We start from the raw sequence: 22,908 nt of genomic DNA, 5'->3' as shown, positions 1-22,908 counted from the left end.
GGTGGGGCTGACCTTCGGCTCACCCTCATGAAGGCCTACCACGCCCAACCTGTGTGACCCCCTCTTTTTGTTGCTGGCTTTTAGATCCTGTCCCCAATATGGGGTGCCCCAGCAGGCCGCAGGTCTTACCCCCTCCAGGACACGGGGAACAGGGATTCCTTCCTGCCCCCAGGGTATTCCTTGGCCAAGCACAGAGAGAACTTAGAAGTCCCATGTGGCCGCCACTGGGCTTGGCCACTCATGTGCTAAGTGACCGGATCCAGTCCTCCGCGTGCCCCTGGCAGCCCCACCTCTATGCCTCGGTCCCCCCACGTGACCATGATTTACGCCTTGTATGCCCACCTCTGCCAAGGGGGACACAGGTGGTCACATTGTCACACAGGAAACAGGGCTTCATAGCAGTGGCAGCCGGAAAGCAGTCCATGGCAGGCAGGCCAGGGCACGCATCGGGCCCTCCCTGCTGGGCACTGCCCAGTGTCCTGCACTATGTCAGTCGTTCTAACAGCTTGGGACAGGTGGGTGACACAGCCCCCGTGGGCCTTGAGCGTCCAGGGCAGGTTCCCCCAGGGGAGCCACCAGCAGCTCCTGGTGGGGAAGAACAGTAGGTGCACAGGCCTGGGAGGGATCCAGGGAGCCACTGCAGCCTACAGACTCTGAGAAGCCAGAGGCCAGGGACTGGGGGGCGGCCACAAGCTCAGGACTCAGGGCTCCCTGGACACTTGGTAGCACACACAGGGAGGTCAGCCTCGGAGGAGGGGTGAATTCAACTGGGACGCCTGCCCCTGGCATCCAAGAGCCTGAGGTCCAGCCCCAGGTCCACAGCCAGTGCAGACCCTGGGAGGGGCTTTGGGCCCTGCCACTCAGCCTGGCAGTTCTTGGAGCCTGGCTTTAGTCTGGCCTGGCTAGTGTGGGCATTTGGGGAGTGAACCAGCAGATGGAAGATCTCTCTGTCTCACATACGCACACTGCCAGCAAGGCCACCAATGGCCTGAAAGGGCAGGGAAAGCCAGGGACAGGAGTGTCCACGCCGGGAAGAGACTGAGTGTAGTGACAATGTTAGGGACTGTGCCTGAGACAGCAGCAGAGACGGCGCCAGTGCCTGCTTGGGCTCCTGTGCCCACATGGGAGGTGTGAGCAGGCTCCTGGCTCTTGGCTTCAGGCTGGTCCTGCGAGGCCGTCCTATGGCCGTGGGGGAGGATTGGAGCGCTCTGGTCTTTGCTTCTCTCTCTGCAACTCGGCCTCTCAAAAGAAGGATTACACCACCGCCTAGGGTTAAATCTACTAGTCTGGGTCTTTCCCTGGATTGGCCCTCAGAATAGGGGCGAGGGGGCACACTCAGGAGGACCCCTGGAGAGGAGCAGGACCTATGGGGACAGGGATCAGGAAGACGGGGTGAGCTTCTGAAGGCAGTGGGGTTGCTGGGCAGGAGACGGCAGAGACCCTCACAGGTGGGGCCAGGGAGGGCCCCAGGCTGGGGGAGAGGGGCTGGGCATGGTGGGAAGGCCAGCACACTGGGCCCAGGAGGGCCACTCTAAGCAGGAGGAGTGTGTTCTGGTGACCCCTTCGTACCCAGGGGCTGCAACCTGGATCAGGAGGCGGGGACAACTTCAGGGTGTGAGGGAATTGGGCGGGGCAACTTCCTAGACGGTGTGTCCATGCACAAGCATCTGGAGGAGGGAGTCCTGGTGGATGTTGCAGCCCAGCCTATCCTACACCCTACGGCAGCCTACGGGAGCTGCAGCCTGGACCTGCCCAGCCTGTTCCCAACCCCAGTACTCATGAGTGTTGGTGAGTTTCATGGTCATGCCTACCTTGGCTTGTCACCACTCCCAGCCCTCAAGCAAATCAGCTGGTGTGACAGTCCCATAGGGGTGAGCCCATGATCCCCCACAGAATCTTCTCCCAGACCTGGCTCTCTCACATGCAGGCTAGTGTCATGGCCCAGCCTGACACGGTCCACCCTTGCCCAGACACTCACTGGCAGGCACAGCGGCTGAGCCCTGCCAGGCAGGCCCCCCAAAACCTAGCTTTCATGTGTGCCAATAGATGCTGGTTATTCCAACAATCCTAACCCAGCGCTCCCACACGGAGGGTGTATTGGTCTGGCCCTGAAAGATCTTCCGGTTTGCCTTCTCCAAAGCACCCAGTCTCAGCCCCTCACTTACCTCCAAGGGCAGTAGCCTGGTAGCTGCAAGTCCCCCAGAAACCACTCCTCATCTGTGTTGTTCCCTCTTAGCAGTCCTCCCTCCCACACATCCCCAGAACCACAGCCCCCCATGCCCACCCAGGAGCCTTGCCCTCCTGCCTGGGTGCCATGTGCATAGGCCTGGGTCCCTAGACCCCTTCTGCCTGTGTGCTAGCATCCCCCCCATATCTTTAAAATAAATAAATAGAAGTAAATAGGCAACTGCTGGCACACTGGTGGAGAGGTGTGCCGGTTGGACACTGGGGAGCAGCTCAGGCAAGGCCAGGGAGCAGCAGGGCCATGGGGTAGTGTGAGGATGGGGAGTGGCCGGGAGTCTCGCGTGGCTGGACCTCGGGGGAGAGGGCAGAGGCAACAAGGGGCAGGGAATGCCCCTCCTCCACCTGCCACCCCCACAGGCAGGCCGCCCCTCCCCAGCAGCTCCCTCCGCCCCGTTCCTGCCGGGCTCCTGCCGGGCTGGGGCCAACATGGGGCCTACACTTGTGCTGTCACAGAGGGCCCCCTCCCGAGCCAGGAAAACTGGGTTGGGGGCACAGAGCCCCTACATCTCTGTGCTGAACCCTCAGGAGCAGCCATTTGGTTTAGTGTTTCGATTCTGATTTTAAAATATTTTGTTAAAGATGTATTTGTTGATCTTGAAACAATTAGAGGGACTGCTGGGTCCCTCCCCAGATGCTGCAGTGGCCAGCACTGGGCCAGGCTGAAGCCAGGAGCTTCATCCGGGTCTTCCAGGTGGGTGCAGGAGCCCAAGCACTTGGGTCATCCTCGGCTGCTTTCCCAGATGTACTGGCAGGGAGCTGGATCAAAAGTGGAGTAGCCGGTGTTTAAACAGGCATCTATATAGGATGCTAGTGTTGCAAGTGGAAGCTTTGCATGCTACACAACAGCCCCAGCCCGTTAGTTTGCTTGTTCGGGTTACTTAAAGCTTTGAGACGCAGAGGTAGACAGCAAGCTCCCGTTCACTGTGTCACTCCCCTGAAATGGCCCTCGCTGGACTGGGGCGGAGCCAGGAGCCGGGGACTCAATTTGGGTCTCCTATGAGAAAGACAGGAAACCCTAACCACTCATGCCATCAGCCTGCCAAGGGAGATTTGAACCCCGAGCTGTGCCTGGTACTTCTCTTCCCATTACAATGGAGTCCTCTTCACGCCCATTTCACAGAAAAGGAAACTGAGACTTGGGAGATAGAACTGGACTCTGGAACGGGATTTTGCACATAAGGGCCATGGCAAACTGAGCCATCCCAGCTCCCAGCAGCAGGGCTGGCCAGGCCCCTGTCATTGCCCTGTCCCCAGGCTGAAAGTCCTGTCCCTTCAGGAAACCTGAGGACATTAGCTCTGAACCTCCTCCAGGGGATGGGGCCAGTGCAATGGCTCGAGTGGCTAATCCACCGCCTGTGTTGGTTCCTAACATGGATGCTCCACTTCCCATCCAGCTCCCTGCTTGTAGCTTGGGAAACCAGTTGAGGACAGCCCAAAGCCTTGGGACTCTGCACCCACATGGGAGACCCAGAAGAGGCTCCTACCTCCTGGCTTCAGATCAACTCAGCTCCAGCTTTTGCAGCCATTTGCAGAGTGAGCCAGCAGAGGGAAGATTTTTCTCTCTCCCCTCTCTGTAAATTTGCTTTTCCGTTAAAAATAAATAGATCTTTGTTGAAAGAAAGAGAAAGAAAGAAAGAAAAGAAAAGAAAGAAGGAAGGAAGGAAGGAAGGAAGGAAGGAAGGAAGAAAGAAAGAAAGAAAGAAAGAAAGAAAGAAAGAAAGAAAGAAGAAAGAAAAGAAAGAAAGAGAAGAAGAAAGAAGAAAGAAAGAAAGAAAGAAAGAAAGAAAGAAAGAAAGAAAGAAAGAAAGAAAGAAAGAAAGAAAGAAAGAAAGAAAGAAAGAAAGAAAGAAAGAAAGCCAGGAGTGAGGATTAGAGCTCAGGTCCTTGCCCCCAGCCCAGCACTGGCTCAGCGGAGCAGCTGCTGTGAGCAAAGACCCCTCTCTCCCTGCCCGCCGTCTCTGGGAGGGGAGGGGCTGTGTCAGCAACCCCCTCCTGCGGTACACAGGACCCGGACGCGCCGGCTGCCCCTCTGGGTACCGATCTGCAAAATGGGCCTACAACTCGTCCTCGAGTGGCTGGAGAATCAGCGGCACAAACGCCAAATCCACTCCCAGCCGCTGCGGCAGGAGCGGGGGTGTCGGGCAGCTGTTTCTGGGGAGCCTGCCCATTCCCCCCTGTCAGCAGGACGTCGGAGCCGTTTCCCCGGGCTCCCGGCGCGGGAAACTGAGGCCGGCAGAGTCTCAGAAACCATCCTAGGCAGGTCAGGCCCCCAGCACTCTCGGCCCTGCCCTCTCGCGGACCGGGGCAGTGGCAGGGTGCGCCGGGGCGCGTGGGTCGATGCGGCGGCCGTGAACCCGAGCGGGGCGCAGGGCAGCGGGGGCGCCCGGGCAGGTGCGGGGAGAAGGGTGCAGCCCCCGCCCCAGCGCAGCGGGCCCCGGCCGGGCTCCAGCCATCAGCGCCGAGCGCGGCCCCGCGGCCCCGCCAAGGGATCGATAACTAATTTGGCCGCGGCGGCCGGCCCAGTTTTTTCCCGATAATTGCGCGCAGGCAGCTGCGAGAGCGGCCCCCAGCCCGCGCGCGATCAATTGACACCGCCACCGAGCGGCAGGAAAACTCATTTTTCTCGGGCTCCTGGGCCCCTGGTGGGCTAAGCTCCGCCTGGGGCTCGAGGGCCGCGCCTGCGAGGGGCAGGCCCGGCCCAGGGTTGGGGTTCAGGGGGCACGCCCCGCTCTCCTTGTGCAGGAGAGGTAAAAGCACTTGTGGTGCTGCCTGGACTGGCCCAACCCCTCTCCTTTCTCATTGGATCTCCAGCACAACCGCCTGCGTGCCTCAGTTTCCCTCTTACCCCAAAGGGGGCCTGGCATGGTGGGAAGGGGGGAGGCGGTGAATTCAGCAGGACCCCCCACCCCTTCCCCTTCCACACATCCCTCCCTACATTGAGGGCAGCAAGGAGCAGATTTCCCAGCCAAGCACCTACTGTGTGCCGGCGGTCACGGCAGGCATAAGTCCTCCCCCCAGGGGCAAGCTGGGCTGGACAGGGGAGGACAGCTTGCGAGCAACACGAATTGTGGAACCAGTCGCGGAGAGGTAAAGCTGGCACACAGGACAGTGTGGGGAGGGGGTGCTGCGAGGCGGGGCAGCCCCCCCCCCCAGAAGCAGCAGCCAGCCAGGGCTGAAACCCCTGAGGCCCCGCCTCTGGGCCCTGCCTGCCTGCAGAGCTCTGAGCTGCAGACTGTTCAAGGTCGTTGGAAACCTGCAGACTTGGCATTCTCGGAGCAGGGCTGGCAGGAGGGGGGAGAGCTGGCCGAGCAAGGAGAAGCTGAGATGCAGTGCTCCGGCCCACCAGAGGATCAGAGACAGGGCAGGAGGGGCAGAAGGACCTGCAGGGGCAGGCAGGCAGGCAGGCAGGGCGGCCAGGGCGGCCCTGGGTCCTGGGGAAGGCGGCAGGGGCAGGCAGGCAGGGAGGGCGGCCAGGGCGGCCCTGGGTCCTGGGGAAGGCGGCAGGGGCTGGGTTGGCAGCCCTCCCCAGCAGCTGGGGGCTCACATGTGGTATGGACAGTGTCAGCATGTTGGGTCCTGCTCCCAAGTCCTGGAAGGGAGAAGAAGTGGGGAGGGGGTGTGGGCTTCTCAGAGGCAGGGGGTAGTGGGAGATTTGGGGGCCCAAGGGCCTTGCTTGCTTGGGGCGCCCACTCCCTCTCCATGTCTAAAACCCTGGCTGGGGAGCCTTGAAGGGTGGGTGGGTGGGCGAGCAGGGCCAGGAGCCCCCATCCTTCCCCCTCCCCGGTGTTGGAGAGAAGTGGGATGTCCCAAGGCTAACCCACCCTAAGGACTCTTCCCCTGCCTCAGTTTCCTCCCCTCAACCGTAGCTGGCTGCTCAGTTCTTGTCTGTCTCTCTCCACTCGGCACACCCGATGACCCAGGACGGAGCCAGTCCAGCCAGTGAGTCAGCAGCAGAGGGGGAGCCAGTGGAGCAGGAAGCAGCAGGCAGAGCGGCCTCTGCTGGCTGGGGGGCCTCTGCTGGCTGGGGGGCCTGAGCCCTTCTGGGCCAGGGTGGTGCTGCAGGCCCCGCCTGCACAGCGCAAAAGTCTCTCCAGCGAGCAGGACACGTTTGTGTGGGAGGTGGGGTGAAGGGGCAGGACCTGAGGCCCCCTTTGTCCCGGCCCCATGACCCCAGCCTGTCCACTCGGGAGTAGGGGCTATAAACTCAGGCTTGCTCCGGCCCTGGCGGACAAAGGCCTCTGTAGCATCTACACCCTGTGGGCTGAGGGTCTTGCTCCTGGGGGCTCCCACCTGGGTCCCCCACGCCATTGACTAAGCCCGGATCCCTGCCCCCCAGCTCTGTGCCACCTGTAACATGGGTTTAATGGTGCACCAGGGCAGACCGCTGAGTCCTTGTTTCTGTCCACTTCACACAGCCCTCCTCCTGTGCCCCAGGCCTGCAGGACTCCAGCTGTATTCCTACAACCTTGGAGTTTGTTGGTAAGAGGTCCTGGCAGGCAGAGGAGGGGCAAGGAAGGGCTTTTTCAGGCAGGCTCAGCATGCCAGGCACTCACCCCATCTCATCATCCTGGGGTCCTGTGCTGGGACCCAGGCCCAAGGGGCCGAGAACGGAGTGTGGGGAACTGGCCCAGCCATAGGCACAGGGCTGCCGACCCTCACTGTGCTGGCTGAAGGCTTTGCGGGGCCTGCAGGTGGCCAGGCCAGGGAGCCCGTGGCCCAGATCTCCCATCTCCCCCCACCCTCTTGGCTGTGTCTCTTGATCCAGGCCCAGCTGCAGGCAGGACCCAGCCCTTGCAGGCCCAGGCAGGCAGGCAGGGCGCAGCTGTGGCCAGGGAGCCCCCTTTCACTTCCTGCCCTGGGGCTTGCGGCTGCCTCCCCGCCTCTCCAGCAGCCCGGCGAGCTTGGCTGCCCCAAGTGCAGGCAGTAAACACGCCTGCTTCTGCTCCCCGTCCCCTGGAGGCCCCCCCGCCCTCGCCTTCTCCAGGGCAGGTGTGCTTTTTATCTAATCATTTATTTTCATTAGAAATTCAGACTTATAGAGAAGAGAGACAGAAAGATCTCTGTCCGCTGGTTCGCTCCCAAGTGGCCACAATGGCCAGAGCTGAGCCGATCCAAAGCCAGGAGCCAGGAGATTCTTCTGGGTCTCCCACGCGGGTGCAGGGTCCCAAGGCTTTGGGCCATTCTTGACTGCTTTCCCGGGCCACAGACAGGGAGCTGGATGGGAGTGAAACATCCGGGTTAGGAACCGGCGCCCATATGGGAGCCCAGCTCAGGCAAGGTGAGGATTTAATCACTAGACTATCGCACCAGACCCGGCAGGTGTACTTTAACAACTCAGCGATGCAGGCTTCCATCCCTTGTGCCCCTAGGAGCCCACGGTCACACAAACCACTGGCCCTTCTGCCTTCGTTCTCCAGCTGGTTCTGGTGTAAGTGGGCCCAGAGCAGGTGTCAGCAGCAGGTGTGTTCGGCACAGGAGCGCGGCTATCTGGGGACAGAGTGTGCCGGGCTCTGCCTGGGTGTGTGTGCCCCCACACTCCCATGTGGACCCCGAGCTGTGGGAGCGGGTGGGCTGAAGGAGCCGCATGCCACTTCCACCAGGCAGGCATGTCCAAGATGAACCAGGCCGGGAGTGGACAGAGGCTTCGTTGTGGGCAGTGCAGCCTGGAGAGCTTCGGAGTGCCGGGTCCCGAGGTTCTTCTCATTGTTGTCGCTGCAGCCTCGCAGCACGGAGACACTAGACCCTCCAAGTGAGACTGCCAGCATGGGACCCGAAGCCAGTGTGACCGCAGGGTGAGATCCAGCCACCTGGAGAGGCCTGGGAGACACAGCGCCCTAGGCTCTCACACGGCCACACTCCAGGACTGAGAACTCTGGGCACCTTGCAACGGCAGCCCTGAGGCTCCAGGCAGGAACACACTGGCATGCCCTAGGACCCCCAGGCCGTGTGCCGCCCAAGCAAACGTGGGCGCCTCCAGGCAGCACAGTGCAAGCCTTGCTGTGTATTTCTTGTTGCTGACTTAGTTATTTGAAAGAGTTACAGAGAGACAGAGAGAGGGAAAGACATGGATCTGCTGTTTGATTCCCCAAATGGCCATAGTGGTCTGGGCTGCACCAAGCTGAAGCCAGGAGCCAGGAGATTCTTCTGGGTCTCCTGTCTGGGTGACAGGAGCCCAAGCACTTGGGTCATCCTCCACTGCTTGCCCAGGCCATCAGGAGGGAGCTGGATCAGAAGTGGAGCAGCCAGGACTTGAACCAGTGCCGAGGTGGGAGGAATGCCAGCTTTAACCCCCTATGCTGCAGCACCAGCTCCCTAGTGCACACGTGACCCCCATGTGCAGGTGGCCACTGGAAGTGCAACCCCTCTGCTCCAGGTTCCCCGCCGCCCCTCACCCCCGGGGAATGTGAGAGCTTCTTGGTCCCTCCTGCCCTCAGCCCTATCGGAGACCCCTGCACTTCCTGCCTTGGGCTTCCGGCTCTGCTGTGGCTACTGGAGTATACCATGGTTCCACTGATTCCAGCTTGTTCCCTCCCTGGTCTGCTGTCAGTGATGGCTCTGCCCCCGCCAGCTGCACACACACACACCGTGTGGAGGAGTTGGGATTCCAGCTGGGCTCAGCACCAGCCTCCCTCCAGAACTGGAATTTACTCCACAAGGTCATGACCTCACTGAGAGCAGGTGCACTGAGAGGCCAGGACAGGTTACAGGGGTGGCCTGCCCCCAACCTGCCCTAGGGGAGCAGTGTTGTCCCTACATCCAGCACAGAGCCATGCGTTGAGGAGTCTTGCTCCAGACGCTGTGTGACACCAAAGGACCGCGTGCATCAGATGCAGAATCAAGAGGACGGTAGGGTGCCCAGCAACAGGCTCCGGGTGCATCGGCCAGCAAGAACATTCAGGCAATGGAAAAGACCCAGACCCCATCATGGCAGGCCCAGCTACAGCCCGTGCCCGTGCCCGTGCCCGTGCAGGCACGAGCAGCGGACACAACACACGGTCCCAGACGCCAGAAGACAGAAACGAAGCAAAGAAGGCAGGAACAGCAAAGCTGTGGCAAAACCAGCTCGCTGAGCGGCTGGCGCCATGGAGTAGCAGGTGAAATCTGCGGTGCCAGCATCCCCCATGGGCACCGGTTCAAGTCCTGGCTGCTCTGATTCCAATCCAGCTTCCTGCTGCGGCACCTGGCAACGCAGTGGAGGATGGCTCAGTGCTGAGGGCCCTCGCACCGTCACAGGAGATGCAGATGAAGCCCCTGGCTCCCGGCTCCAGCCTGGCCCAGTCCTGGCTATGGTGGCCATTTGGAGAGTGAACCAGTAGTGGATGGTGGTGGATCTCTCTTTCTGTAACTCTGCTTTCAAACAGAAAAATCTTTATTATTATTATATTGTTGCAAAGTCAGATATACAGAGAGGAGGAGAGACAGAGAGGAAGATCTTCCATCCAATGACTTGCTCCCCAAGTGATGGCCGGAGCTGTGCCGATCCAAAGCCAGGAGCCAGGAACTTTCTCCGGGTCTCCCACGTGGGTGCAGGGTCCCAAGGCTTTGGGCCGTCCTTGACTGCTTTCCCAGGCCACAAGCAGAGAGCAGCATGGGAAGTGGAGCTGCCGGGATTAGACCCGGCGCCCTTATGGGATCCTGGTGTGTTCAAGGCGAGGACTTTAGCCGCTAGGCCATGGCGCTGGGTCCCACAAACAGATGAATCTTAAAGCAGATCAGCATGTTTCACACTGCTGGCCTTTGCCCTGAGCCACGGCAGGGCATCTGCCGGCCATTTCACAGCTGTCAAAGTCAGGGTTGGACGTCCACTCTCACCGGAACCTGGGATGCTTGGGCTAAGAGGGCTGAGGTCGTGGCTCCTCCCTCTTCAGGGGCAGGGCCTAAGCTGGACTGGTCAGGGTCAAGGGAAGGTCAAGGCTGGCTCCAGGGATTGGCCCCTCCCCCCTCTGTTTGAGCTCCTCCCCCTCATGCCCCTTCCTGGGACACTCTGAGTCCCCCAACCTGGAGGCCGTGGTGGCATGTTCCTACCTTTCACACTCATCTTTAAAAAGAAAAAATAAGGTGGGTGGGGGACTACGCTGGCACGCTGGTATAGTTAACACGTACCTGGCATTACCCAGGCCCAGAATGCTGCCAGCTACTGGCTGCTTATCTCGCAGTAATACAATATTAGCCTAGATGCAAGGCAACCTAGGCAGTCGCCTGCAGCTAGGGTCAAACGCAATTTTAAGAGGCAGTCGGGAAAGGCTGCCTGGAGGCAGTGACAACTTTCCCAGACCCAAAGCCTGAGCAGAGTTGGTCAGTGACAAGCCAAGGGGAAAGTGCTGCAAGCAGGGAGCAGGCGGGGGGCCTAGATGACCCACCCAGGGGACAGGGTGAAGGACAGGTGGGCTGGACCACTGGGGACCTAGCTGGAGCAGGATATGGCACCGTACCAGTCCTACAGGTAAGCTCTAACTTTGCAGTACAAGAAGAGGGGCTGGCAGAGTGCGATGGGAGTGACCGCAGGGCAGAGCTGAGGACCAGGTGTGGCTACGCAACCCGCAATGCCCCAGCTCCAGGCAGGCCTCACTTCCTCCAGCTCTCACGTCCCAGGTCGCCAGGCAGGCCCAGTTTCCAGATGAGAACCCTGGTGTGGCCTGTGCCCATGGGCAGTCCTTACCACTATCCCAAAGCAGGGGCACCCATTTCACCTTGCTTCCTTCCAGGACATTGGATCTGGTGGCTAAGGCCTGGACAGAACGTTGGTACCAGCCTGCGGTGCTGTAGCCTACGGCCCCATGTGTCCCATGTGCCTCCAGGAGCATGGGCAAGCCATGGCCAGGTGTCAGCCACACCTGCCCCTCGGGGTCACCTGGGCATCCCATCGCCCTCTGTGAAGCCAGCACAGGGGTGGCATCTCTAGGGTGCTGCCCCAGCCAGTGGCTCCTGGGGGACTGGGCAGCACCCTGGGTCACGTGGGGTTCAGCTGGGTCCTGCGATGGCGGAGCGGTGTGGGATGCTACAGCTCAGCTGACCCGGGATGTCCCAGATCCCAGAAGGAGTGACCCAGGACAACCTTCTCAGCTCAGCTGGCCCTGGGGGCGGGGCTTGCTCCTGGCACAGGAGACCAAGATGCCCAGGATGGCAGGCCGGACGGGCTCCCCTTCTCCCTCAACTTCCAAAATTCCTTGCTGGGCCCATCCAGGCCACCTGCCCTGCAGTGGCTGGCTCCTTCTGCCCTACACCCCCATCCTTGAGGTCTCCTGCTAAAAACCTCTATTTGTTTTTTTTGGGGGGGGGGGTTGTTTTGTTTTGGGTTTTTTTATTGGAAAGGCAGATATACAGAGAGGAGAGACAGAGAGGAAGATCTTCCATCCAATGATTCACTCCCTAAGTGAGCGCAACGGTCGATGCTATGCCGATCCGAAGCCAGGAGCCTCCCCCGGGTCCCCCACGTGGGTGCAGGGTCCCAAAGCTTTGGGCCGTCCTCGACTGCTTTCCCAGGCCATAGGCAGGGAGCTGGAAGGGAAGCGGGGCTGCCAGGATAGAATCGACACCCATATGGGATCCCGGGCATGCAAGGCGAGGACCTTAACCACTGCGCCACCGCGCCGGGCCCCGAAAACCTCTATTTGTTTTAAAGCAGAGTTAGAGAGAGGCAGGGACAGAGGAAAGGCTCCATCCTCCGGTTCGTTCCCCTGTTACTGGGCCAGGCTGAAGCCAGGAGTAAGGAGCTTCTTCAGGAGCTCCACGTGGGTACAGGCTGGAGTACCTGGACCGTCTTCCACTGCCTTCCAGGCACATCAATAGGGACCAGGTCAGAACCACTGCAAGATGCTGGTGTCATAGGTGGTAGCTTGGCAAGAGGGCAGACCGCGGTTTTTAAAGTGGGCCCTTGGGAGGCCATCGGGATGGGATGAGGTTCAGGGCGCAGCCCCCACCCCCTGGAACAGAATCCTGGGGGCTTGGTGAGCAGAGGGAGGGCAAACAGGTGCAGGTATGCCAGCTCTTGCCACAGGGTGCCCCACACCAGTCAGGGCTCTGCCTGGAAAACACCATTGGGAAGTGAGGCCGGTGACCTTGCATATTCTTGCTGGGGCTAGCGCCTCTGCCTGTGGTGCCAGCATCCCCTGTGGGAGCCGGTTCCAGTCCCTTGTCAGCTCCTGGCCCCGGAGTCCGAAGTCCCTGCGTCTCAGTCCCCAGTGGCAGTCACTGACATCTTCGGGGTGTCCCCAAGGTGACCCCTCCAGGGTGCCCACGTTTCAGGTCGTGGTCAGACCCTGCTGTGAGGCTCTCGCACGGTCTCACTGGGCTTATTGTGCACACCAGGCACTTATTTCACATCACAAACAAGGAAGGTGTCACCAGATATGACAGCAGCCAGGAACCCCAGCAAAGGTATCCTGGGAAAACTGGGGGGACCCCGGCCGCAGCCTGGCAGATGGGCCACCGGTGTCCAGCCAGGTAGGTGCTAGTGAGGCAGGGGCGGAGGAACGGCACCTGCCAGGGCCCAGGCTGCTCCCCTAGCATGGTGATGCTCCCCCATCAGGTTGGATGCTGGAGGGTCCCTGGGACCTCCTCTGGGTGCACCAAACTCCGGCCAAGCAGGAGAGCCCTGGGGTGAGCGATGCCCAGTAGCTGGCTCTGGGGACCCAGGTGAGGTCAGGCAGCCCCGGAGCCATGGATGCTGGGGGTGGAGGCGCACCTGGCTCTGTCTCTTCCCGTCGATCGTTAGAGCTCTGGAAGGAGGCCAGGGCTGCCTCTGTACCCTGCTCCCCCTCGCTCTCTAGAACCTTCCACATTGCTTCCTTGTCTCAGAGTCCTGTGGCCAGGCCCTGAGTCCAGCCTGGGTTAAGGGAGGGTGGGTGGAAGTTGCATTAGCAAGACCCAGTTGTCCATGCAAGGTGGGGCAGTGGGAACCACAGGGCAGGCAGGCAGCAGCCCTGAGCCATGGGCCCCAGGCTCAGCCCCAGCAGTGCCGGGACAGGCAATGAGGCCGACACCATTCCCAGTGCCCCCATTTGGAGGTTGCGCGGTTCAGCCTGCGATGAAAGCTCCAGATCCCACATCACAGTGTCTGGGGTCCAGCCCTACTCACACGTGCCCTGCAAGGCCTCAGCCGATGGCTCAACACACACGGGGGACCCGGTGGGGCAGCTGGGGAGTGAAGCAGTGGATGACAGAATAGAACTCCCTGTGTGGGGGTCTCTTCCTGCGTCTCAAATAAATAAGGACAATTTAAGACAGGAGCCAACAACTGCAAGTACTGACTGCACGTCTCTACTGCTACTAGGAGCCGGGAGGTGAGGTCTGCGATGCAGGCCGCTGGGTGGCTTCTCTTCCCCATTGCCCTCTCTGAGCCCTAGCTGGGTAAAGGACTACATACTGGGCATCCCCAGTGGGCTCCAGTTCCAGTCCCACTGCTCCACTGCCAATCCAACTCCCTGTTTGTGACCTGGGAAAGGAGGGAACCAGTGAATGGAAACTCCGGCTGTCTCTCTCCCTTTGTAAGTCTGCCTTTCAAATGAATAACCTTTGTTGTGGTGGTTGTCTAAAGCGCTGTAACTTTGAGATCCGCTCTGTTTGAAGCACAGATGAGTCCTGGTTTTTTCAGTGTTTATTTATTTATTTGAAAGAAAAACAAAGAAAAGGGGAAGAGAGATCTTCCGTGCAGTGCACTGATTCACTCCTCAGATAGCTGCAATGTGGGAGCTGAGCCGATCCGAAGCCAGGAGCCAGGCATTTCCTCTGGGTCTCCCACGTGAGTGCAGGTCCCAAGGCTTTGAGCTGTCCCATGCTCCCTTCCCAGGCCACAAGCAGGGAGCTGGATGGGAAGTGGGGCATGAGCCGGCTCTCAAACGGGTTGCTGGCTTAACTCGCTGCACCATAGCATGGAATCCTTGTTCCCGCAGGCTGGCAGGCTCAGCCAACTCTGCCAGCCACACCCACAAGGCCACCTCCCAGCCTTGCTTCGGGTGCTCCCATTTCTGGCCAGTTTGCTTCAGGAGCATCCAAAAGCCAGGCTGGACTTTCTCTCCTGCCCTGGGGTGGGGGGTGGGAGTGAGGGGTCCGCATAGCTCAGCAGGGGCGATTCCCCAGGCTGGAGCCCTCCCCTGGCCCGGCCCCTCTGCCCTGGGTCAGGGCCCTGTCCAGGCCTGTCCCCTGGCCTCTGCCACAGCAAGCTGCTCATGCTCTCACTGTCTTCCACTGGCTGCTCTCATGTCCAGCCCGCACTCTGTTCCCTCTTGCTTCAAGTCACCCCTGTCACTTCCTCCAGGAAGCCCACCCAGGCAGCAGCTCCCGGGGCAAGTTGGCCATCCCTTCAGAGGAATGGACCCCATCAGGGAGAGCCCCGAGGGGGCTGCTGATGTGGCCCCAGGTTGGTGAGCACAGAGCCAGGGTGCTGGGTGCCCATTGCTTGCAGCACCGTGCTGGCTCCTGTGTGGAAACTGGAAAGCTGGCCTGGGCACCATGTTTGGCCGGATGCCCTGATGGCAGGGAGCCAGGGTGGGAACCAGGGCCTTAGGCCACCTTACTCCCACCACCTTAAGCCCTGGGCTTCTCTATGGGCCTCAGTGTGCCCCATCTGTGACTTGGGGCCAGTTCTGTGTCCAGGCTGCAGCTCCGCAGAGGAGCCAGGGGCTCAGGTGGGGCTGGGCAGGTGAGGGAATTCAAAGATGCAGTTCAACACGTGCTGGGACAGGAGGTGGTCTTCCGACACCAGGAACCCCTCTGAGCAGCTGTCGGCAGCCAGGCCGGTCCTGGGGGGCCCAGGCTAGGTGGGGAGCTGGCAGTGGGCAGACAGGGAGGTGGGCATTGGGAAAGGGGGTGCTTGTCTCAGGAGCCCCCAAGAAGAGATGACCCCCACCCCGTGTTGCCATGAGAAAGAGTCCGGATCTTGAGGAAAAGATGGGAAGGGGTCCCACTTCGCTGCAGGCAGAGAGCTGGGTGTCGGTGGGCCTTGAAGGTTCCTTGCTCCTGGGGCCCTGGGGAGGGGGACGCCTCCCCCCTTTCCCCCACTCCCCAGCCCCGCCCTTGGCAGGCTGGACCAGCCCTTGCCCTTTCAAGTTGCCTCCCAGAGTCTGGGGCCAAGGCTTCAAAGCTGGCCGCCCCCAGCCGGATCCGGTTACGGAAGGGGTGGGCAAGGCGTGGGGGGGAGGGGCTGTGGCGCCCCTTTCATCCCATGGTATGGGGGCCTGTGCGGGCAGGGCCCGGCCCCACGTGGGGAGTGCTCCCAGCTGGACTGCTTTACCCCACCCCCACCTTGGTTCCCCCAACACCTTCGGCAGGATATTCAGGAACATTCCACCAGCCCTTGGGGCTCCGGAGAGGCACCCAAGATCACACAGCCACAAGGAGAGAGGGCCTGGTCAGTGACTCTGGGAGGCCGTGCCCTGGCCACCTCCCCAGGGTGTTTCCTGGGTGCCAGGCCCCAGCCGAGGGGTGCTGTTCTTAAGCCCATTACACAGGCTGCAGACAGGCACAGGGCACGGAGCTGCTGCTTGTTTTTTTGAGAGTCATTTGTTTGTTAAACAAAGCAACAGGGAGGGAGAGTAGGATTGCCCATGCCCTGCTTCACTCCCCAAACGTCTGCAATGGCCAGGGATGGGCTCATGTCGCCGGGAGCCTGGGGCTCCCGTGGGGTCTCCCACATGAGCAGCTGGGCCCCGAGGTTAGGGCCATCCTTCACTGCTTTCCCAGGGGCATCAGCAGGGAGCTGGATGGTGCAGTCAGCAGTGGAGCTGGCTTCTGGAATGGGTGAGACGGCCACTGCAGGCAGGCGCTTACCCAGCTGTGCTCTGCCGCTGACACCTTCCAGCGCAGCTAGCACCTCCACTGGTGTAGACAGCGCCCCGCTCAGCGCCAACCTCGTGGAGGGCTGCTCAAGGGACAGCAGGTGCCCCCGGGCTGGTGGGACAGGCAGCCCGGCCTCAGCAGGCGCCACCCCCGGCCCAGAGATTTGAAATTCCTCCCTGGAAAATCAAGTAATCAGGGGAGTCAGACAGCGTGAAATGAGTGTGATCCTCGCCAGCGGCCCCGAGGGAGCCGGCAGCATCCTCGGACGGCCGCGGGCAGGGACGCGGGCAGGGCCCTGCCAGCTCTGCCCTGCGTCGCGGAGGAGGGGTGTGAGCTGCAGCTGGGCAGCGGCTGCTGGGCAGCGCCAGGGGAGCCGCGGGCACTGGGCTTCAGGAATCGCCCCAGGAGACTCGATGCGGACCAGCCGCGGGTGGGAAGGACTTTCCCGCAGCCACGAAGGCGTGTGCAAAGGCCGAGCCACGAAGGAGTCAAGTAGCTGTGAGACCAGCTGCAGGTGACCGACAATGTGGACAGAGGGGCAGGGCAGGGGAGGAGCCACGGCGGGGGCGGGGCTTGCTGAAGGAGGAGCCACCGCGGGGTGGAGCCAGAGGGGCAGGGGAGGAGCCACGGCGGGGGCGGGCCCTGCTGAAGGAGGAGCCACCGCGGGGGCGGAGCCAGGGGAGGGCAGGGGAGTAGCCGCAGGGGGCGGGGTCAGGACCTGCTGGAGGAGGATCCACTACGGGGGCGGGGTCAAAGGGGCGGGACCTGCTGGAGGAGGAGCCACTGTGGGGGCGGAGCCAGAGGGGCAGGGCACCAGCAGCATCATGGCCACCCCGCCAACCCTGGGAGTGGGGAACGAAGATAGAGTGGCCTGGGGGTGGGACCTAGTGTGTGGGCTCAGCCGACCGCCCCACCCCATCCTCAGCGGGTGTTGCGGGACCCCACACAGGGCCAGCGCTGCCCATGCAGGGCCGGTGCCCCCAGGCAAGTAAGGACCTCCCAGGCAGGGATGCCAGCAGAGGAGGAAGAGGGCAGGAGGAGGAAGGGCAGCGCCAGTTGAGGGCAGGACGCAGGCCCAGGAGGGCAGGACGCAGGCCCAGGAGGGCAGGACGCAGTCCCAGGAGGGGTGTCCTGTGTGTGTGTGGGCGTGGGTATGGGGTAGGTGTACCCGCCTGGGCTCGGATCCTGGCTTAGCCACTTTCCAGCTGTGTGGCATTGCCCAGCTGACCCAGCTTCCCTGTGCCTCAACTGGACAACACTGGAGAAGGATCACGACACACTGCTAGCTCCAGCCACTGGCTGCGGGCTCCCTCAGGAAAAGGAGCAGCCAGTGGGTGGGTCTCAGAAGGTTCCAGAAGCTCCTGGAAGGAGGAGGAGGGCCACGTGTCCAGGGCCTCGAAGGGGGTACTGTGACACAGAGGACAGCTGTGGACAGCTGTGTGCTAAGCTAGCTGCATTGGCACATGGGGGTGGGGCCTCCTCAGGTGCCCGAGCTAGCTCCCTCCCCCAGGGTGGACATGCTGACCGGGCACAAACGCATCACAGCACAAACGAAGCTTTGTACCTTTGTATCTGGACCCAAATGCTCCATCACATGCAAGCTCCAGCCCAATTCAGCAGCTGATGCCAGCCCACCTTGGCAACCAGACAGGCTGGAGGGTATGGGTGGGTGCCAGGAGCCCGGGCAGGCAGTGTGCAGCTGGGGCTTGAGGCCCAAGCACCCACACCTGCCCGCCCACCATTACCACCCAAAAGGCCACCTGGCCTGGCCTTCCTGGGTCTCCTGCCAGCTCGGTCGGTCCCATCTTGGTAGCTCTGGCAAGCTGGAGGGTCCTTGGCCTGAATCTCACCTCCTCCTGGCGCAGGGCAGTTCCTCCTCAGGGAGAGGAGGTGGTGGGGCAGGACTGAACCTGCCGCTGGGGACGCCACGCCATGGTGGGCTGGTGTTGGTGTCACCGTGTGGTCACAAGACAGTGGTGGCACCGCTGAGCCTCTCTGGAAATGGAAATGGTGGTGGTAACCACCCCACACCCACACACGCCCTCCACCTCTGCCCTGGCAACCGGGACGCGGCGAGGAGATGGGGGCTGGGGGGAGGGGGCACAGCCATGCCACACTGTGCCAAGGCTCCACACCTGGGCGTCTGGAACACCCACACTTGCAGGATGACCTCCATCCCCACCACCGGAGGCCCCGCTTTCTGCAATGCGTACAATTCCCTGGCCTTGAAAAGCCTTTTGTGATCCAGCGGATGGTGAAGTGCAAACCAGGTGTGTGACAGTGAATCCACACAAGATCGAGCTTACAAGCATCACGCGTGCCCGGAATGTGCCCGGAGCAACTCCGGGGGGCACACAGGAACCTGGCCTGGAGGGAGGGCCAAGAGCCAGGGGCTGGCGTGTGGAGGGCTCACCTCTCTCTCTCTCTCAAGCGCCTGGTCAATTCGAAACGCCGTGTGCTGGCACTGGGACCGGGGTCTGCCCGCACACCAAGGAATATTCAGTCCTTGGGTCTTCCTGTCCTGCCTTATGCTGGTCAGCGCCCAGGGGGTAGGGGTGGAGGTGGGACTGCCCTGGGGTTCCCGGGACCCGTGACAGGGGTGCCCATTCTTTGCTCATGCCCCCAGTGTGGCTTCCCTGCCACGGTGGAATGCCTGCGCTCAGGGTAGCATGAATGGGGTGGTCCCCTGGCTAGCAGGGACTGCTCACAATGGCAAGAAACCCGAACACACACAGCCAGCCCCTGCTGGGTCCCCACCACCACCACCACCAAGGCTTTACTTGTCTCTTGCCTATGGGCCCACAGTTCTGTCCCAGTTCCCACCAGGAGCCCAGCTGCAGGGCCTTGGTGGGCGAACCTGCCCCTGTGTCTTTTGTCCACCTCCACCCCGGCTGCCCTGCCTGGTGCTGCCAGAACAACGCAGCTGTTAGCTGTGGGTTTGGGTGGGTCCCCCGTGTGCTGAAGGTGCAGCAGGTGCTTCCTGCACTTGCTGGGCCCTACAGATCAGCTGGCTCACAGGATTTGGGGGACATGGCCGAAGCCTCCACCACTGCCAGGCACCCGCAGTAAACCAGACAATCCCTGGCACCCGACTCAGAGCCCCCTGGCTTCCTGGCAGGTGGGGCCCCAAGCCCCTTGCTCTGGGGAGTTGAGAGCCCTGGCCTAGTTGGTGGAACTGACCCCCACTTCTAGCCCAGCCCCCAAAGCTGTGTGCCATGGGCACAAACGGTGGAGGGCATGTAGTGTGTCGTGCCCTTTCTTGGAGCTGTTTGTGACCTTATGGGCTACCTGGAGGCAGCGGCAAGCATGTCTGCTGGGAGGGGTTGGGGGCAGGTGTGTAGATGGTGTGTCACTTAGCCGTCCACGTGGACGAGTAACAGAAGGACCCAGAGAGGCAGAAGTGGGGAACAGGGGGGGAAGGGATGTGCGCACGTGTCAGCAAGGGGAACCATTCTGTCCTCCCATCCCAACACCAGGTGTCCCTGCCACACACCCTGCCCAGGGCAGGAGCAGGTCCCCGACTGTACGCCCGGGCCTCCCGTCGGAGCCCGTCGGCCCTGAGCCGTTCATTCTGGTGCCCGTGGTGTGTTTGGGGTAGAGCTGTGTGGGGTACACAGTTAGGTGCCTGCCTCAACTGGGCCCGTGTGGGGCACGCAGTAGGTGCCTGCCTTGGCCCGGCCCATGTGGGGCACACAGTAGGTGCTTCTCTCGGCTCAGCAGAGCTGCTGTTTATCCCACCGACAGGTGGCTCACCAGTACCGCACAAGCATGTGCCTCCGGGGGCGGGGGGCAGGGACCACCCTCCAAGGCCGGGAAGTGGGCACCCTCAGGTGCATGTTGTGTCCTGGCTCGGTGGAGAGGTGAGTGAGCTGGAGGCACCTGTGTCCTGGGAGTGTACCTCCATCACGGCCCCCTGCGCCTGGGGCTCACGCCTGGATGCAATGAAAGCCAGAGACTTGGGCCAGGGCTACCAGCTCTCCCTGGGGCCTGCTGCCCAGCGCCACGGTCCTGCCCTCATGCAACCTCCTTTCTCCTAACCCTGCCTCCTGCCTCAGATGAACCCCAGGAGTTGCAAGGAGGGTGACTCAGACCCGGGCTCCTGGAGGAGCGAGCCCCCTCACTGCCCCCAGCACAGGTGGGCGGCCCTTCCCAGGAAGAGGTGTGACGGTGTGTCCCAGCAGGGGCAGGGTGGTGGTGGTGGTGAGGGGGCTGTATTTGAATCCTGCCCTGCATGACCTTGAGCCCGACACTCCCCACCCGGGACTTGGCTTCCCTGGTAATAAGTGGCTACATCAAGCGCAGCTTAGTGAGCTCGGGGTGAGCTCGGCGGCTCGGCGGCTTGGGGGGTGGGGGGCGTCCAAAAAAGCAGGAACCCGAGGAGCCCGGGACTCTCGCGGCCTGGACTTGGCGGCAGGAGTCGGGAAGCGGCCTGGCGTGGCCTGACCATCCCGCACGCCTCGCGGGGAACTGCAGGGACCCAGGCGGGGAGGCAGGCGCCTCACAGGGGAAAAGTTTCCAAGCGAAGTTTGGGCCGCGCCGGGCGACGCCAAAGCCAGGCCAACACTGCCCCCGCGTGGGCGCGGCGCCGTGCTGCAGTCGGAGGACACAGGCTGTGGGTTCGAGGCCACGGGCAGGACCCGCAGGACTTGCTGTGGGTCGCGGTGGGATGCGTCTGACCTGGGGCCCGCAGGCTCATCCGGACCCGGACATCCCCTGGCAGGGGGCTGCGGGGCAAGCATACTGGAGGCGGGACGTGGGACTGCGAGAACGAGGTGACCCTCTCCACCCCGGCCCGTGGAGCTGCTTGCTCCAAGCTGTGCCTACCCACAGCCTGCCCTGAGCCGCCGCCCCGTGTCCCGCCCCTTGGTCACCCCTTTTCTCGCTTTCCTAGGTGCAGAGTGGGTGCCATGCTGTTTCCGCGCAGGCCAGGAGGGGGCGCTGAAGACTGGCTCCCTAGGGCACAGCCAGGGGGAATGGATGGGTTGGGGGGCTCCCAGAGAGAGAGGGAGAGGAGCGGGTGGCTCCAGCCTCGTCCAGGAGCAGGTGCACGGTGGAGGCCGTGACCACTCACGGTGGAGGCCGTGCAGCTGGAGCCGGACCAGCCCCTGGTGTCTGCTCCCACTGCCCCATACACGCTGGGCTGAGGTCACTGGGCTGGTGCCTGGACATCTGTGAAGCAGTAAGGCGGTCAGCCCAGCCGGTAGGAACAGCCACAGGCTAGGGTGGCCGACAGGTGCCAACCTCAGGTGTGGGCTGACCTGGGTGGAGAGGCTTGCCTGGTGCCCCTGGTGAGTGCAACCACTGGGCCTGCTTAGGCCCCCACCAAGCCTCCTCCCGGCTGGGATCCCACCTCCCTGACCTCCTTGGGTCCTTGGCCAGCAGGTGCAGAGACCTAGCCATGTGGGATGTGTTTATTGAGGGGGAAAGGCAGGGAGGGGTCTCCTGGCTGGGGCCTGCATGACCTCTGGGCCTGGGCTTCCCAGCAGGCCCAGTTCACCGCTGAGCCCTCTGGGTTGCCAGGGAGGGCAGGAGCAGCTGGTAGCCCCTGGGCCGGCTGCGCCGTAAGACTGACTGGAGCACCAGGCTGGGCAAGAGGGACTCCTGGAGGGAGAGAGGCCACCATCGGGTACTGCAGCGGGGCAGCCAGGCAGGTGGGGAGGGTCCCCCGGCCACCCCCCACACCTCAGGGCCACTCACCAGCTTCTGGCCCCAGGAGTAGGGTGGCTTGTCTACCTGCCCCAGCGTGTCCAGGAAAGTCTTGAGGTTCCTCCGTGGCCTCTGGGTGCTCGCCTTGGGAGGGAAAGGCTGCCTGTAGCTCACAGGGGTGTCCTCAACTTGGCGCTCCAGCAGCTGTGGGGCCGGCCTGAGGGACACCGAACCGTGAGCCTCGCTGAGGCAGAGCGAAGGTCCCAGGCTTACCTGTGGCCAGCCAGGCAGGCATGGACAGTGCAGACCACAGCCTGTCTCTTGATCCCTCCCCCACCCCACCAGGCTGCAGAGGCAGGAGCGCCTCCCCTAAGCCTCTCACCGGTCAGGGGCGGCCCAGCGGGGGAGGCTAGCCCTGCTCTCATCCTTGGCCAGCAGCTGAAGGCTCCTGGGCAAATTCTGCAGCCATCGCTTGATGCTCTCGGCCACCTGCTCGGTCACCTCCGACGACACAGTGGGCAGCCTGCTGCCCGTAAAGTTCTGCTGTGCTGGGGGGAGAGGGACAGACTGACGGATGGACTGGTCGGTGAGGGCCCTGCCATGAGCCCTCCCCACCCAGACCCATCTCCATGGCAACCCCAGCTCCCTGCAGAGAAGGCTCAGGGTTTTAAAACTCTTTGCATGTTCCTGCAGGAGGAACGGAGATTTTTTTCCCCCTGCTGGAAAGCTCTTGGGATTTTCCAAGCTAGGAGCTGGCCCCTCATCCTCACTGCACCGTCACTGCTCCTCTGCCTCAGTCATTACCCACCCCCCGAGCTGGGGCTGGGAATCTGGCAGGAGTGGGGGGGATGCAGGGTTGGAGCCTCCCACTGCTGGGTGGGAGTCCCTCCCCCTCTAGCGGCTGACTCCCACTGGAGCCAGCTGCCACCTGCTGCACCCAATACAGACGCTTAGAGTATTCTGTGTACTTCTCTTTACTATTCAAGAGTATTTGTGATGTTTTACACTCCAGGTCTGATTATTAGAAACCGTTGCCTTCTTAAGGAGGAGGAAAGACAATGGGCCCTGTCTGTCGAGTCTGTATACTCAACATCCTCAAGGTCATGAAATAAAGCATTAGGGATAAGGCGGTGACCTTTTAGGTCATATGCTTCCTATTTCTTTCTATGGCTGCCCAATGCTCCAGAAATTCTCGCTCACACAGCCCCATATGAACTTTTAGAAACTTTATTTCTTCTAAGC

The 22,908-nt window shown here is 61.8% G+C and overlaps 2 protein-coding genes across 2 annotated transcripts in view; one reads left to right on the top strand and one right to left on the bottom strand.

Moving 5' to 3' along the window:
- Positions 1-4,740: 4,740 nt before the first annotated feature.
- CUNH9orf50 (chromosome unknown C9orf50 homolog) overlaps positions 4,741-22,908 on the bottom strand; it is a 20,572-nt gene continuing 2,404 nt past the window's right edge. Inside the window, exons 4-9 of the mRNA XM_041004684.1 lie at positions 22,049-22,214; positions 21,749-21,883; positions 21,518-21,625; positions 21,092-21,189; positions 20,698-20,760; positions 4,741-4,922 (exon numbers count right to left, since the gene is read on the bottom strand). Coding sequence (XP_040860618.1) covers positions 4,741-4,922; positions 20,698-20,760; positions 21,092-21,189; positions 21,518-21,625; positions 21,749-21,883; positions 22,049-22,214 — 752 coding nt within the window. The remainder of the gene's footprint in view (positions 4,923-20,697; positions 20,761-21,091; positions 21,190-21,517; positions 21,626-21,748; positions 21,884-22,048; positions 22,215-22,908) is intronic.
- NTMT1 (N-terminal Xaa-Pro-Lys N-methyltransferase 1) overlaps positions 16,640-22,908 on the top strand; it is a 16,670-nt gene continuing 10,401 nt past the window's right edge. The window contains exon 1 of the mRNA XM_040963067.1: positions 16,640-16,664. The gene's annotated coding sequence lies outside the window, so the exon portion shown is untranslated. The remainder of the gene's footprint in view (positions 16,665-22,908) is intronic.

This window comes from Ochotona curzoniae, unplaced genomic scaffold (genome assembly GCF_017591425.1).
Source record: "Ochotona curzoniae isolate NIBS_2020 unplaced genomic scaffold, NIBS_Ocur_1.0 scaffold_3208, whole genome shotgun sequence".
NCBI lineage: Eukaryota > Metazoa > Chordata > Mammalia > Lagomorpha > Ochotonidae > Ochotona > Ochotona curzoniae.
Note: the sequence above shows the minus strand (reverse complement) of the source record. Positions and strands in the feature narration are given on the sequence as shown.